Source organism: Orbilia oligospora (assembly GCF_000225545.1).
Source record: "Orbilia oligospora ATCC 24927 unplaced genomic scaffold scaffold00097, whole genome shotgun sequence".
NCBI lineage: Eukaryota > Fungi > Ascomycota > Orbiliomycetes > Orbiliales > Orbiliaceae > Orbilia > Orbilia oligospora.
In genome coordinates, this window is record NW_011645654.1 from 1,116,306 (window position 1) to 1,132,626 (window position 16,321).

A 16,321-nucleotide genomic window follows, 5' to 3' on the forward strand; every position below is an offset into this window, starting at 1 on the left:
AGAGGGGCTGTCTCAGCACCTGCAAGAAATAATCTTAAAACTACTAGTTTGATATATGTGTCGAAACTTTACTTAGTGATCAGCTAAGCTGGGTTGATTTTGAGTCCGTCCCGCCCCTCTCTGATGCGACGCCGCCATCGAGTATGGTCCATACTCTTGATTGTATGCAGGTACAAACTTTAATTAACCGTAGGGATTTCTCCTTCTTTTACCCTTTTTACTCACGTACTATGTAGATGTAGTGACTGCATATGCATGTAGCCTCGACCTTACCATCTACGGTGAAAGATCGGTTCTACTCCAGTCCTTGGGTAGTAGGGCTATTGGTCTAGCTACCGTCCGGGCTCTCTAGATCTCTACGCGTGGTAGCTTCGTTGATAGGAGGGCGGAATGCTTCTAGTAAAAGAAACACATTGGTTGTAAAATATCGTCTATGGATCTAGTATTGCAATCCAATGACGTAGAGCCAGTTGAGTTTTACGTATATCCCTTTTGATATCGACATTGACACTATTGCGCAGATAGAATGAATCGGTTTACATAAGAGATGCACTCCGTCTCTTCTAAAATGGAAGTACCTTTGCATACCAAGCTTTTAACCTTCGTCCTGATAAGGGTCTGAAATTTGTTTGGTGATACAGTACGCCATATTTTCGTTCTGCATTGCGCAATCAACTTTCTCGTTATAACTACTAGTCCCTGGTGTAACATGGACAGGCATAATTTGGGCACGGACGAGATCTTCTAACTCCAATTCATAAGTCCTCAGGTTTTCAAGATTGTAAACTAGGAATGATATCTCATAGAGCTATATCTAGAGATTAGAAACCCTTTGTAATTCGCCATGATATAATCTGATACCCAGACCCTATGGGCATTTTCATTACTCTTCGTTTTATATACCATCTCTATAAGGCTATGATCATTTATCGATTAATCATTTCGATCACTGAAATCTCGATGACCAGCTATTCGATTTCTCAAAAATACCAATCTGTTTGTCCTAAACCGGATAGAACACAAATAGGAAGATGAGCTCGAGGGGGGCGGCCCATACATGAAATACCGACAGTCCCAAACGTAATTTGTAGACGTATCAGCATTCGATCCAGGTATCCGGGTCATCGATGGGACCGGTCATCTGGCCCTGGAAATGTCGTTTTCTCAGAATATTTACCCGATATGGTTAACAAAGAGAGTGGGATGTTCGCTAGCGTGATTGTTATCATTCCCTACTAAACAGGATAGACATGCATCATGATTATCATCAGCGACTTGGCAAATTCCATTCATACATCCCGCCATCTGAAATTCACCTGTTGGAATCCTTCTATCGGCGCACGCTTGGGAAATAAACTTTTTTTTTTCTTTGATCGCTGCTCTTTTCGAGTTGATATGGTGAAGGTCACTGTTTGTCCAATGGACCATGAAAGGTGGGGAAACTAGTTTTTTATGTCAAACTTCCACGATTTTTCTCACAATCATTTCTTGATTTAGAATGGGTGATGATTAGCTCGTCTGCACATGTGGGTCCATTGGTCAAAAAGTTTGAGTTAAGAATAATAAAAAGATGGAACGTGATGAGGGTTTTGGACGATTTTGACGGATGGCGAAGTTGGAGATAAGAATGAGATGAAGTGGGGGAAACCAGTGTAGCATGCACATGTAACATGTAGACAGAAATAAATAGAACTCTGTCGCCGGCGGGTGCGTCGATCTGGGCAGGTTTCCGGTCTAATTTGAATTTGAACTTCAAATCTCGAGATCTCGCATGTTCTGGTCGCAATCTTAAAGACTTCCGGGCGCCTTTTCTGTCCCATCGTCGTAATATCTTCTGGCATTGGTTTGAATTCAATTCAACAGGAACTCGAGGTTTTGGGTTCTCGGTTCATATTATATAATGATTTCCAACATCAACACATTCTCGTGCTTCGCCCTTTCGTCGCTTGTATTAGCGCACTTCGGCGAAGCTGTCGCAATACCGCGATTTGGAAAAATAGATGGAAAAGTTAGAAGAGATATATCGGAAGTAGTGCAAAGGTCATCAATTGCGCCGAGACAAGTTGCAAGTGCGAGAGGACTTGTGCAACCAATCTGGCTGGTACGTTCTGAGCGTAGACAGCTGACAGAAACCGAGAGTTTTACCAATTGCATAGAGACCTAACTTAGACTAAATGATATAGAGTGACGACGGATTGCGTTATTATACAAATATTTCCTTTGGGACACCGCCGCAGCCTTTAACTCTTGCCCTGAGTCTGGACGGAACGACATGGGCGCCGACACTACCGGCTGGTGTTAGTGCCGACTCGTACTGTGCGGACACCAAGAATGAGGTTTCTTGCTCGTATGCAAGGATATCTGGATTCTGTAAGTTATAGATCTTTAAGTGAGAATTAGGTTGCTAGGAGGCTAACTTGCTTTTGAGATACAATTCCTGGATCGGTTACATATTCTCCGCGGGGCGATTATCAAGAATTGGAAGTCGATAGCCAGGATACGGTAAGCAAGAGACCAAATACAGGCTTCCCATGTTTTATGCTAATTTCATGATACCAGGTCAATGGTATACAAGCAACCGAACACATCCAACTCGGATCTTCGATTCTCGCGAACGTCGGTATCGCGGTTGCGGATAGTTGGACATCTGCTCCTCAACTATCGCTTTCTTCCTTATCTCCATCCGGAAGCCCTGGCCAACAATTATTACTCGTACTTCAACGAGCTGGCTTTATTAATACCCTTACATACTCTCTCGCTTTCACTAGCGTAGATAGGAGAGGAAATATTGATTATGAGTCTGGAGAATTGAGCTTTGGAGGGATCGATGAAACTCAATTTTCGGGGGAGTTGAGCTCCTTCGAGGGTGGAAACGATACCGATGCTGGTGTTCTGCCAGTTAGTAATATCTACTGGATTGATGGAAAGGGAAGAAATGTGTCCATTGTAGATGAGGACAGTGATGCCGGGCATCTCGGCGTGGGTCAGGTGTCGCTTACGCCGTAAGTTTATTTGCATAGTCGCCCCTTTAAAGGTCTAGATCTGGCGCACACGGAATATTAAGCTAACCAAGTCGCAGATATCTTTGGATTCCAGATGCAATGTTTGAGATCATTGTTAGCCTGTTCCCCGATGTTGAGAAATCAAAGGGCTCTGAGGTTTATACAAGAAATTGCACTGCCTCACTTGAAGAACTTGACATCAAGTCACTTCAGTTATCAATCGATAGAACCTTCATTACAATCCCAACAAATCTTCTCTTTTTTCCTGTCATTGGAAAGAAGGGTCTTTGCAATCTCGCAGTCAGGCCAATTTCCGACTACCCCGCCACTACTGCCCCTGCGGATTATATCCTTGGATTTCCTTTCCTTCGGTCAGCCTACACAGTTTTTGACCATACCCACCGCCTGACACACTTAGCGCCACGCCGTGTAGCTTTTTCCTCAACATCAAGTTTGACACCGGTTGGTGAGGGCAATGCTACGGTATCCGGCACAGGCGCATCTCTTCGCACAACATTCCAAGCAGCTACAACCACCCTTTCCGTTCCGCTCCAACAACTCTCCGAAACTCCATCAACCGCTACCGCCACCACAACATCTGCCTCTGCAACACCTACAGAAACCAAGCTTGTCTATTACTACGAGCCTCCCAAATCCAAGCCCAACATCGGCGCAATTGTGGGTGGAGTAGTTGGAGCTGTTGTCTTCCTAGCAGTTGTGATCGTCTTTTATCCTCTTTTGAAAGCCGCCAATGATCGTAGAAAACGCCAGTCGAAACGCGAGTCTAGACGTCGTGAGCGATCTCGCACCTCAAGCGCGAATGATTTGAGTCCTGTGGATAGTAATCAAAATGGAGAGGAAAATGAAAATGACGAGGACGGTGATGAAAAGGAGGATGTTGATGCTATCACAACTGCTATTGCAATCGCAAATAGTAAGAGAGATATGCCTGCTTCAGAAGATGGGAACCGAAACAGTATTGCTGGGGCAAGAGATAGTGTCACAGTAAACATCACAGAGATAGATGAGGCCTCGAGTAGAGGGGGCAGAAAGAGTAGTGACGCGAAAAGTATGAATACTTTCGGTGAAAGTGAGAAGAATTAGCGGCACCGGTGCACCCTTCCGCTTAACTTGGGACAGATACCATAACTTTCGTGGCTTGTAATACAGCGCCTAATGAGTTTCTTTTCTTGAGTTCTTTACATATCACGATACCATGTATATATACAATATTTTAATAGGGATAGGAGGGGTTTAGGATTAGTCTAGCGGGAGTTTGATACCACGATTGTTTTTATAAACGAAATTCTTTATACATCAGCATGCAGAGTTCTCCATGTCCCACCAAGTGAATAACATCCCCAGCCGAGTCTCTCCGCTATATAACATAGCCCCTCCGTCTCGATTCCATCCTTCCCATCTTTTCCCCATTCCGTACCAATGATTGAGTGTACCGGAAACACCAATCCTTCTCTAAGCAAGTCCGCCCTGATATATAAAGCTGTCCCGCCCACCGAGTCCAATTTTACAAGATCGTTATCATCAGTCTCGCCAATAAGCTGAGATACAGCTTTGGCCCAACTACCCATTTCAGGGTACTCCGTTCCTCTTAGAATATTATTCAATATCCAACTCGGTGGGCGTTTCCCAAATCCTGACCAGGCGTTTCTGTCATAATCTGGGCGATCGAAGCTCTGACAGCGTAATGTGATTAACCCAATGGGAGGTGCGCTCCTCGGTGTGCTCCTCTCCTGTACACTATCAGAATTATTCTCTCCCGGCATTACCCTGCTTTCGGCCTCCCTAAGCCCTGCTTTCACCATGCCATCGATATTAGAGTCCGATGGGATCCTACCCAACTCTTGAAAACGCTTAAATAATCCAACCGGTAAACCATATACATCCGCATCAAGCCAAATCACATGCTCAACCTCCGGGGTCAACATATGCGAGCTCAAGAAATTTCGAAGACGGGCCAGGTATCTTCTCCTTTCAAGTTGAGCATTTAAATCAATTTCATGTCTTGATTCTCCTGCTATGTTCCCAAAGCTATCCTGCATCTGCCCACTCGGACCCGGTAGCTTTTCGAGGTATATTATTTCGGCTCTTGCCCATGGTGTCCTTTCTACTGGTGTCAATCTTGATAGAGTTGATACATAACTATTATAAGCTTGGAGGTCGCTAGTTAAAAGACCTAGATTGAGACTTTCAGCTGGTATCTGTTGGGCTCGTATTCTGGATATGAAATCTTCAAAGGTGAAAACAGCGTCAGATGTAACAGTTAGAGACCCCCATGATGTCGTATCGTTCGCGATTGTGAGTAACAGGGTAAGGTCTCTATGTTCTAGAGAACTGGCAGCAGGTGTTCGAAAAATCGTTCGACGAAAGGAAGGCGAGTGAACGATATGTTGGATCTTGAGGCCAGAGTTGTGATAATGATGATGCCGCCAGCTATTGGAATGATGTGGTGTGTGAAATATTGAAAAGAAGTATATCCAAACGAGTATGAAAAGGCCGATTAACACCGATAAAGCTATTAATGGGAACGGGCGGCGACTTTGGAAAGCTTTATTTGAGACCACTCTAGGATTTTGACGCGGGAATAAGGTAAAAGTGGGCCGTGAGGAATCGTCATGTTGGGCCATGGTGACTGTGATACTTTGTATCCTGAGTATATGCAATACAAAGGATACAGATAGAAATTTAAAAAGGGCTCGATAACAGGGTTTTTAAGTCCTTAAAGGGGGAGTATTTAGCTTTTCAATGACTCGATACTAGGAATCTTGCTTTTGTTACATTCCACAGAACAGGTTTCATTCCCATCCACTCTGTCTAGATTAAAATTTAACTCGCGCCCCTTTCCGTAGGTACAAACATGATATCATATCTAATACGTCAAATTTCGAATGACTAAGTGGGTATAAGACCGTACAAAAACCCTGGAAAGATTCCGTCTGGGAGCGCCTAGTATGCAACAGAGCGGGACCAGGGCTGCGTAAGCTTTTGCCAAGAAAAGCTTGTTTTCCTGAAGACCCTGGCAATTCTTTTCACTTGTCTGATCGAATAGGAGCTTGTTCGGCCGATCATGAGGTTACATTCGACTGCAGCGGGGATGTAAACTGGAAGAATCCAACTTTGCATTGGTTTCAGGTTCGATTCCAATTCAGGAGGGAAATGTGTTGGAATGTGTTAATTATAATCAGGAGACCAGATGTCAATTGATTGACTTGAAGAAACGGCCTGACAGAAAGCATCAATCTTGATCAAATATATATATCTATATGCCGCTATCAAGTTTCGTGAAATTTGCTACTCTAGGAGTGCTTAAGTGGTTGTGGATTATATATTTGAGAGAGATATTGTATATTTCGAACAAAGAAGCGAACTCCGGCCGGGTCTGTCGCCGAAGCTAGGGACTAATCTCAACTGTCCATTAACTATAGGCCCAAAGCGGGAAAAAAAAAACTGCTAAATGAACTTAGCCGTAAGCTCGCCCGGGCACTAGTTTGAATTGGTATACAAATTTGAGGTACTCTCGGTTTTTTCCGTCTAGCTATCTCAAAATTGTCCAAGTAGTCTATAGCTCTTTACCGCTAAGGCTGCACTGCGTTGACCTGTTGGAAACTGATGCATACCTCTTTAGTTTGATAATCGTATTCTCGTTCTAAATGATTTTTTTTTTTTTTGTTTGTTAGAATACGGGATTATAACATAACGGTGTTTGAATGCTCTAAAGCCTCGAGGGCATCTCGTTCCGAGGAGGCAAAGCGACCCAGCAAGCCGAAGCGAAGCACCAGATACCTGGATTTGCAAAGCCAAAAACGACACTTCCAACACAAATGAAGCATTCATTTCCATAACTTCTAATACACCCGCAAAGCTGCATGAGGTAACGGCAAAGGCTTCTCAAGGCTCCATATCTAACACTGGTAAACAGGCATTGGTGTTGCCGCTATCTGAGCTCAGCTTTTTCAGGGTATATATAGCTCTCTTCGCCCTGCTTTTCTCGAGGTCTATCCCAGTTATCAATCCCATGCTTGAGCGGCATGCATTGATGAAAAGATCGCAATTATCGTCCAAGAATATATATACAAAAGCTTGGGAGCTATCTAGAGAGTACTGAAGGGCTGCGATGGCGACATTAAGCTAATATGCAACAGCGGATAAGGCACTGCGCCTGGGTCCCTGAAAGCTATGCCCCGGTTGGGCGGGATAGTCTTCGCTTCAATCTACCTTCGCACCTCTTGAGATTTCTTAATGTAATAGCCCTCGAGGATCCATGTAAGAAAAAGGAAATCGGAAGCTACTTAGCGAGGGGGTATAAAAGCTGTCTCAGGCCGTAAGACGTCTCTTTCACAAGGATTTCCAGCTGTAGTCCCATATTTCCTCATATATCATCCATCATTCTTGTCCACGTAAGACCTTCTTGGGTGTATCATTTTATAAAGAACCGCCACCCATGAATCACTTTTTTAAACTTTTCAAACTATTTGCTTCAGGTTTGAAGAAAAAGTTCCTTAAATTCTTTGGGTTTAAAAAATGAAGTTCTTGAACTTAGCCGTCTTGACTGCGCTCGGCTTGGCCAGGTAAGCATCTTGGAACCTAAACATCCTTTATGACATATATTGTATTTCGAATTAATGACTGGCTTAACTATCTAGCGCCGCCGTCGCTGCGCCTGCGCCCGAGGTACCGACAATAACTATCAATCTTGCATTTCCTTCAAAGACAGCAGTTATGATAGAAAAACGTTCAACGAAATCCACTACCTGCACATCAAGCAAGAAGACAACCACTAGCTGCACTTCTACTAAAAAGACAACAACATCATGCACTAAAACATCAACATCCAAAACCACCACCTCTTGTACATCCTCAAAGGCGACCCCGGTTGTTCAAGTAGCGAAATTAGTGGCAACTACGGCAACGACGGAAGCACCTAAACCGGCGACCACAACCACTACCACAACCACAACCACAACAACGACAGTTTGTAAAAACACGATCACTGTGCCTTTCCCGACAATGGACGAAGGCACACTTACAGTTTACGCCTCCACATCCTACACTATCAAAACAGTAGAGTGTACGAAAGGATGTCAGATAGCTGTTGAAACTGCGCCAAGTTTGAATAAATTGGTAAGTTGCTTACTCCGCAAAGAATTTAAATCCAGATAGTATTGTAAGTTTTTAGCAAAGTTCACTAACAAGATTCTTAATCGGCAGCCTGATCCTACGAAGACTGTTACCGTTTCGTACACAATAAGGACATTGCATTCGTGCTCTCCGACAGCCAACGCCAAGAAATGGAGGGCGTGAAGAAAGGGATCTAGGAGTCTGGTATTCTTTGCATTGATATGAAACCAAAAATCTGCTGGCAATCTGGGGAAAGGTTGATTTCTTGTAATATATATATTTCTCAGGTCATAAGCGGCGTTTTACGGCATGATTTCGCTTCCTCATTCTCTAAATGGAGTTATCTTTATAAATTTAAAGCTTTGTTATAAGTAAATCATTCTTCCCCGTGGTAATCCCACAACTCCCTCGCGTTATCCCTCCAGATCCTTTTCACTACCCCTTCATCTCCCTTACAATAAACCTCCACAGCCTTCTTGAGCATTGCCGCATCATCCACCGTCCTAAAATCTTGAATCTTGTTCCTATCACCACCAGGATTCATCCCAACGCCCCCGGTATGAGGCCAGTCGCTTGCCCAGACAATCCTATCAGGTGCCAGAGCCACGATTTCTGTTGCATATTCATCTAGTAGCGGTAGCGTAGGAAATCGATCCATACCACTCAGTTTAGTGTATACCTCTCCACGCGACAAGAGACGCATAAAATCCTTATACCCATTCTGCGCTTTCGCCGGTTGCTTCATAGACGGGACGGCAAGGTGATCGATTATAGTTGTCACCCCAAGTTTTGGAATAATATCAGAGATCAGAGCAACCTGCGGAAGAGAAAGGTGTATTTGTAGTGCCCAGGTTTTCAACGGTTTCAAACGATCAGCGTATCGATATAGGATCTTTTCAAATTCTGACTTTGAAAGTTCGACAAGCGAAGATTTTAGATTGAGACGAACTCCGCGTACGCCTAGTTCGTGCATTTGGGATAGTTCGGAGTCGGGAATTGTGTGGGGGTCGATGCCGACCACACCTCGCGCGACGGCGCCCTGGGTTTTAAGATCCGAGAGGGCGTCGAGGAGACAACGATTATCATTGGCGTAGACCGAGAGAGATACTATAACTGGGTGAGTTATGTTTGGGTGAAGGTTGGCGCTGAAAGACTGGAGAGAAGCTAAAGAGGCGGGTTTTGGGCGGTAAGGGTGGGAGGGGTGGAGAGGATATCGTGCCTAGTATTCAATATTGATATTCTTAGCTTAAAGGTTTGATAAATTTAAAAAAACAAAAAAAAAAAAAAACAAATTGCTCTCCATACTTTGATAGAGATATTTTGGGGGTTTACAGAAAGAATAGAACATCAAGCCCAATGAATTCTAGTAACGCCCACTAACTATATACATAGATATGAATTCAAGATACGGATGTTTGATTGAAGGGGATTCTAAATAAGTACCTCATCTCCAATGACATGAACATGACTATCCCACGAGCCAGAAGGTATAGGTAGATCATGAGTTCGAGTACCTGTCAGAGTTGTGTAGCCAGATTTCCATGCAAAAGAGCTAGTTCGTGTTAAAGTCCGTCGTCCAAGCCGAAGCGCCTGGATGGTTGCCATTATGCAGGTTGATATGTGAGACTGGTGAATAGCCAAAAGCGAATCCAGCTACAAAGAAATCTCAATCTCTAAAAGATAATATTTTTCAAATCTCTTGACTTTTGAAGAAGCCAGAAATCCTACTAAAGACAGCTACAAGGGTCCTCTAAACGGTTTCGGTATCTTCCCGACTAAAACCGAAGTAAGTGTTGTGTGTGTGGTATTTTAATGCCCCTGCTGAAAACAACCCGAAATGCTGTGAAATCGACTGGGAAAGCAGCCAATTAAGTACTTTTGTTTCTCGAAGAATGTGGAGTCAAATGAACTGGAGTGGGTACGTCATTCGGGTTTATCATGAATCGGGCCGGTATTAGCCACTTTATATGCCCGAAGACAGAAATCTGCGGCGCACTTCGGTCCCAATACTATGCCCAGTCTTTATGCAATGCATTGTGGGGCGGCGGACTCGGACTATTTCGCCAATCTTCAACGCCGTGTTCCTGTTTCGGCCTCAATTAATTTAGTCCAGCTCATTCGCCAACGCCTGGTGACTTTATAGCCACTTGCACTTGACTGGCTGGTTTGGGTTTTTGGACCCAAGATTCAAGTCCCAACATTTGAAATCTAAGATCAGACTATAGCTATAGATATATTCGATTGATCAATTTTACAGTGGCAACGGTTAGGTGTACGCCCACTCGCTATTATCCAAAATGTCGACGCCTCCTCGAATCCTCACGATCGCGGGTAGCGACTCTTCTGGCGGCGCTGGTATCGAAGCTGATATCAAAGTCATAACAGCGCACAAATGTTATGGCATGACCGCAATGACTGGGTTGACAGCTCAGAATACAACAGGGGTCGTCGACATTCACCCAATTCCCGCTGACTTTTTGCGAAAAGTTTTGTCCGCAGTACTCGAAGATGTTGGAGTAGATGTTGTGAAAACTGGTATGTTAACATTGCCTCCTGAGTTTTATATACATTTGAACGGAACTTAGCTAATTCAATTTATTGACTAGGGATGCTTACAAGTGCACAATCAATTTCAGTAATCGTCGAATCTATCAAAAAGTACCATCTTAAAACAATCGTGCTTGACCCGGTACGTAATACAGACTCTGCAAATACATCTAAGGTCTCAAAAAGGGCCCGAGAAGTTACCTAATACTCTGCTATCAGGTCATGATATCAACTTCGGGGAGCATTCTCCTTCCTACAGATGCCATCTCCAATCTCTGCAGCAATCTTATACCCTTAGCAAGTCTCGTTACTCCAAATATTCCAGAAGCCCAGCACCTTCTCTCATACTACACAAATCCCAGCATGTTACCAAGGACCGCTTTTCCAATTGACAACATAAACTCGATGGCAGATGTCGTAGACCTTGCCAAAAGGTTGCAGGAAAAATGTTCCACTGCCGTTCTTGTGAAAGGTGGACATCTCCCTTTTCTAGAGGATGGGAGTGTCGCCCGCAGGCAGAAAAGCAAGGCATTTGTTATGGATGTGCTTGTTCTCTCTAACGGTACAGTGAAAATATTTAACTCGCCATTTATAGAGAGTAATAATACACATGGAACTGGGTGCAGTCTTGCTTGTAAGTTTATCTACATATCTGTAATCCCTTGTTTAAAACAAAAACAAGAGCTAACACCGCATAGCTGCTATCGCTTGCAATATCGCGTTATCGCAACCTCTTCCTACCGCAGTATCTAATGCTCGAAATTACATATCCGGTGCCATAGCCGCATCATACCCCCTCGGCAAAGGGAGCGGGCCAATTAACCACGTTCATAACGTATACAAACTGCCATACTCCAAGGGCCACTTCATCGAGTACCTAATAAATCACCCTTCTGTCACAAACATCTGGAACGATTACGTTAACCACGACTTTGTAAAGAGTATTGCGAACGGGACTATCAGCACCGAAAAGTTCGTGTGGTACCTCAAGCAAGACTACCTCTTTCTCGTACAATTTGCGAGGGCCAAGGCCTTGTTAACATACAAAGCAACGACTTTGGCACAAATAAACGATTGCGCAAATTACTTAACCGGTGTGATCCGCGAGTCGGCTTTACATGTTAAATACTGTGCCGAATTGATTCCGGGTCTGACGGAACGAGACTTGCAGTCAACACCGGAGGCACCGACGACTACTGCATATACGAGATACATACTTGATGTTGGTGGTAACGGCGATGTGGCTGCCTTGATGGTTTCATTAATAAGCTGCTCGGTTGGATATCAAGTCGCTGCAAGAAATAGAGAAAATGAAGAATTGAGTGTCAAAACAGCACAAGGAAATACATTCTGGAGGTGGGTTGAAGAGTACGCTAGTGAGGAGTATGCAAGAGAAGTTCAGACCCAACGAGGTAAGTTATGTTATCCCCTGTGAGGCTGTGTGGAGGGGAATGAAACTCAAGAAATTATCTCTATAGATATTTTGGAAGAAATGGCAGGAGGGTTTGGTATGACACAAGTTGAGGAGCTTGTGGAAATCTTTAGAAAAGTCACAGAGGTGAGAAAGCATCCAAAGATTTTTCATCTCCAGTTGGTACCCATAGGGGTATATACTAATTCCATAAACATTAGATGGAGCGTAACTTCTTCTCGGCGGCAGTCGAAGCGAAATTCCCATAATAACAAGATCGCTATCATCTACAAACTCCACATGCTCCGTTCATGACTTGACCCCAACCCTTTGATTCGAGGTTAAACCAGGGACTAACTGATTGAGTATATTGCGATCTCTTTACTTTGCTAAGCAGCAGCTTCGCTTGCACAAGTTGATAGAACTATAAACCAAGGAATAAAACTCAAACTTCCCGTCTAAGGAACCTATGCTCCAAATATATAATTGATATATACTGAAGAAAGTTAGTATAAACACGATTACTGTATTGATTGAGAACAACGAATATACTTTTGAGACCGTCTCGTACCCGGATCTGGAATTTTTGAGATGAAATCCTTAAAGACGTTGTTGTTCGGGATTAGAAGAGGATGCTGAGGACTGAGAAGCCGGGCCCAGCCGGCCACTACTAGTGTCTGATTCATCCGGCGTGATTATCTGCATGTTGTCTAAAACTGGTGAGTTATCGCCGAAATTAACCGTTTTGTCGAATAAGTAGCGGTCAACAAGGCCCTAGATAGAATGCGTTAAAACTCGAGAGCTGAGTTTATTTTGTGATAATTGTGGAAGCCTACCCAATCAATATTTCCGCTGCCACTCATCAAGGTATCAAAATCTAGTGGTTCAAAGGTATCGACCATGGGGTAAACATCGTTTCCAAAACCCAGTCCGAATGTTTCTTCTCTTGCCGTAAGTTGTCGCGGTACAAACTCTCCAACCTGCTCCGAGCGATCTTGTTCTGTTCCCCCGGACATCCCCACCATATTATTGCTAATGGTGCTAATATGTGCCGATGTGTCCATTGGCATGCTCCCGAATGCTGTACTACTATCTGAACCCAACCCCAAGGTGCTAACGCTGAAAATGGGGTTGCGTTCTTGAGATGGTGAGTTAGAATCGATAATTGTACCAGTAAATGGGCTGGTAGGAGGTAGGTTGGATGTTGGAGGAAGAGGCGTCGCTGTCCTCGCAGTATCTGGTTGTTCAGCGGTAGGACCTGTTGCTCTTGCGAGCATAGCCGCTAGAACGTTAGAAGCATGAAGGGCATCGCGAGACATATGCTTCTTTTCCGACCAAATTCGGTAGGACTTTTGTAGAGCTATAAGACACCGTGAGTTTTTTGAAGCACTTAAACCCCTTCGTTAGCAAATATTCATTATTTTGTGGTCCTAATGACTTACTCGGTATCTTTCTTCTCGCTCAAGTCAAGACACATTATCATACTAGCAAGCAAGAAGTCATGAATTGTTAAGCTAGATACCATCCATCGCTCTTCCCATAGCCTCCCGCCCGGCTGACTTTCATCATAGGCGTCGCTTTGAAGACCGAGAATTCTCAAAGCTGACTCCCTAGCACGGTTCCGTGAATATTCATATTTTGGATTGTCCTTCTCGAAAGTTAGATACATGCGGTGCAGCACGCAGAGGCACTTGTGGTAAGTCAATTCTAAGACCATGCGATGAAGGATCATATAAGAAGCATCGGCGAAACTGCTCTCCCTTATAGATTCGTTCAGTCTCAGAACTGCAGGGATACCATTATGAACTTCGTCAAGTTCCTTATCGAGCTTTAGGATCTGATCGTAATCGGGTTGCCGAAGCGCCAGCGCTTGTCCGATAACTCGACGAAAGACAGAGGTCATTTTTATCTTGTGGCAGTAGTAAAGCATGTTCGTAAACTCTGTTGCAGGGCGAGGCGGCGGCATGACGACTGTATCTTCGTCAAAATCCTCATCACCATAGTTCCCAGGCGATTCTGTATCGCACTGCTCATCGTGGATGATCCCTGGCATGCCATACTGAAAAGAAAAGATAAGATCGAAAGTGGATACCCAAAACCAAGTCCGCCGACGCATCTCAGCTTCGAAGGGGGTGAATTTGCCGAGGTGTTTAGGGTCACGGTGGTAACCTAACCGTTGCGCGAGGCGAGTCACATATCCTGCGAGCGCCCAAAGGGTAGAGTCTGAGTCTACGTTGAGCTGGTATTTGCAATAAGAGTAAATGACTAAAGCCTCTATCACATACGGCTGGCACTTTGTATGATGACCAGCGACAAGGCATTGTCGAGCCTTGCTACAGAGTGTCGCTGCCTCAATATCATATGACTCCAAGGCAATGAGCTTGTTGCCACGAGCCGCAATTATGGAGCCCATACATAATATGGAGAATAGGATCGAAATCCATACTAGAGTAGCTGAGCTTGGATTCTTCCAAAATGCTTCATACTCTCGTCGGAACTTTGTGGTATGGATGAAAAGAGCGTTTGAGAACTTGACGGAATAGTATATTTGAAGCAGGCGGTCCGCTATGTGACGGGGTGGGAGACTTCGTATTGCATCTTCAATTGTAAGATTCCCAGAACCATTGCCTAAAATCAAGTCTGCATCATCAGTCACCGGAGAATCGTCAGAGACCGACTGATTAGAAGAGTTGCGATCCATTCCGTCTTCAAGACACTCCTTGACACAGTTGATTTGTTCAAGAAGAGCAGCCCAGTGGGTTGCACCGACGTATCCTCCACTAGCTTGGTTATAGCACATGAAAACCGGGGCCTGCTGGTGCCTTTTATTAACGGATGTTGGTTCATTTTGTGGGCCTTCATCCTCATTACTATCAGGTTGTGTTCTTGGCTGCACAGCTTCTCGGCTTGTCCTCTTCGCAGAATTATTTCTATTGTCACCAGGTTTAGAAACAACCGCTCCGGACTGTATCAATTGCTGCACTATCTCTTCGAGTTTTTGTAATTTGGCCTGAGCTTCGGATCTTTTTGTGTCTGCAGCTGCAGGGCCACTAGATGGCTTAGTAATACCAGCAGACCCTACTCCATTACTTCCTGTGGTAGCTATGAAAGTGCACGCCGACCCTTCCCCACGTTTACTACACGCAGTACACGGGTTCTGACGGTCACATTTTAGCTTCCGGCTGCGACATGCAAGGCAGGAAAGTGCTTGGCGATTTCGCTTGTTCGCTTTACGCCTGTCGTTGAGGTTGATGCGAGCGCGGAAGACACTTGTGAATTCGGATATATCCGTCATTGTGCCGAGTTAAAAGGGCTTCCGCTTGTCGGCGACTGACCAGTATCGTCCTGGCGGTTTTGGGCAAAAAGATGGAGCCGAAATATTACTGAAGATGGAATAAAAAGAGGTATCCGCCTATCAGACCTGGACAATAATTTCTCGTTTGATAAGCAGAAACTAATATTCAAATTTGGTGACATTATAGGATCCAACTGTCATTTCGAGGCTTCGTCGGAGAACATGGACGGGCCTCGGACTTTGTGAATTACTAAATCCGGTGAAATTGGTACCCAAAAGCTTCGGAGCTAACCCGAAAGGGGTATCCAGAATGCCACACAACACGAGTTCCAACAACTCACCAATTCTTTAGCTGTAGCTTTCTTGGTTGCTTGATACTGCATACGTTACTGCAGGACCTTGGTCACCTCGGTAATCATAAACTTGGGTAGCCTAGATATCTTAACTTTGGTCCTGAGCGATTTAATTTTCTTATCTTTTCTTGAATGATCAGTCACATATCACAAATCTATAGAATTTTTCTTCCACAGCTAGATTGTCGATGTTCCATTAGGATACTTTCCGCAGTATCTCGTCTATCAATCGTAAGATCAGCTAGGCTAGAATTAAAAACTTCTGTATAAAGAACCAGCACAAAAGCTAGTGCGATATTGCAATTTCGAAATTTCAGTCATAGATAGCTCAGCCTCGATCATTATATCTAGCCATATACGCATACTCGAGCCTGGTAGAAAGAATTATCCGTGTGCCGTCTAATTTTGTGAAGCCAGATACATTTTGGAGTTAATTCGAGAGTTCGAAGAAGAAATCAGTGATCTAAGCTAGTACAGAGGGACGGGTATAGATGACGTAGCCCAAATCACATTATTGCAGCACCAATGGTAGGTATGATATATTCATCGATACATATCCTAAGATATCTCTGCTGAT

The 16,321-nt window shown here is 44.2% G+C and overlaps 6 protein-coding genes across 6 annotated transcripts; 3 read left to right on the forward strand and 3 right to left on the reverse strand.

Annotated features, from left to right (window-relative positions):
• Nucleotides 1-1,900: 1,900 nt before the first annotated feature.
• Nucleotides 1,901-4,106, forward strand: AOL_s00097g325 (uncharacterized protein; the record flags this gene model as incomplete). Its single annotated transcript, XM_011126158.1, has 5 exons — nt 1,901-2,101; nt 2,184-2,370; nt 2,429-2,502; nt 2,560-3,002; nt 3,080-4,106. The coding sequence occupies 5 exons, from the start codon at nt 1,901-1,903 to the stop codon at nt 4,104-4,106; spliced, it is 1,932 nt and encodes a 643-aa protein (XP_011124460.1).
• Nucleotides 4,107-4,312: 206 nt separating this feature from the next.
• Nucleotides 4,313-5,647, reverse strand: AOL_s00097g326 (uncharacterized protein; the record flags this gene model as incomplete). Its single annotated transcript, XM_011126159.1, has 1 exon — nt 4,313-5,647. The coding sequence occupies one exon, from the start codon at nt 5,645-5,647 to the stop codon at nt 4,313-4,315; it is 1,335 nt and encodes a 444-aa protein (XP_011124461.1).
• A 1,894-nt stretch (nt 5,648-7,541) lies between these two features.
• On the forward strand, nt 7,542-8,321 carry AOL_s00097g327 (uncharacterized protein; the record flags this gene model as incomplete). The annotated part of the gene is made up of 3 exons (XM_011126160.1): nt 7,542-7,588; nt 7,664-8,141; nt 8,229-8,321. The coding sequence occupies 3 exons, from the start codon at nt 7,542-7,544 to the stop codon at nt 8,319-8,321; spliced, it is 618 nt and encodes a 205-aa protein (XP_011124462.1).
• A 193-nt stretch (nt 8,322-8,514) lies between these two features.
• On the reverse strand, nt 8,515-9,743 carry AOL_s00097g328 (uncharacterized protein; the record flags this gene model as incomplete). Its single annotated transcript, XM_011126161.1, has 2 exons — nt 8,515-9,357; nt 9,582-9,743. The coding sequence occupies 2 exons, from the start codon at nt 9,741-9,743 to the stop codon at nt 8,515-8,517; spliced, it is 1,005 nt and encodes a 334-aa protein (XP_011124463.1).
• A 692-nt stretch (nt 9,744-10,435) lies between these two features.
• On the forward strand, nt 10,436-12,365 carry AOL_s00097g329 (uncharacterized protein; the record flags this gene model as incomplete). The annotated part of the gene is made up of 6 exons (XM_011126162.1): nt 10,436-10,673; nt 10,745-10,827; nt 10,905-11,319; nt 11,384-12,097; nt 12,164-12,243; nt 12,318-12,365. The coding sequence occupies 6 exons, from the start codon at nt 10,436-10,438 to the stop codon at nt 12,363-12,365; spliced, it is 1,578 nt and encodes a 525-aa protein (XP_011124464.1).
• A 331-nt stretch (nt 12,366-12,696) lies between these two features.
• On the reverse strand, nt 12,697-15,391 carry AOL_s00097g330 (uncharacterized protein; the record flags this gene model as incomplete). The annotated part of the gene is made up of 3 exons (XM_011126163.1): nt 12,697-12,870; nt 12,933-13,485; nt 13,539-15,391. The coding sequence occupies 3 exons, from the start codon at nt 15,389-15,391 to the stop codon at nt 12,697-12,699; spliced, it is 2,580 nt and encodes an 859-aa protein (XP_011124465.1).
• Between the last annotated feature and the right edge of the window lie 930 nt (nt 15,392-16,321).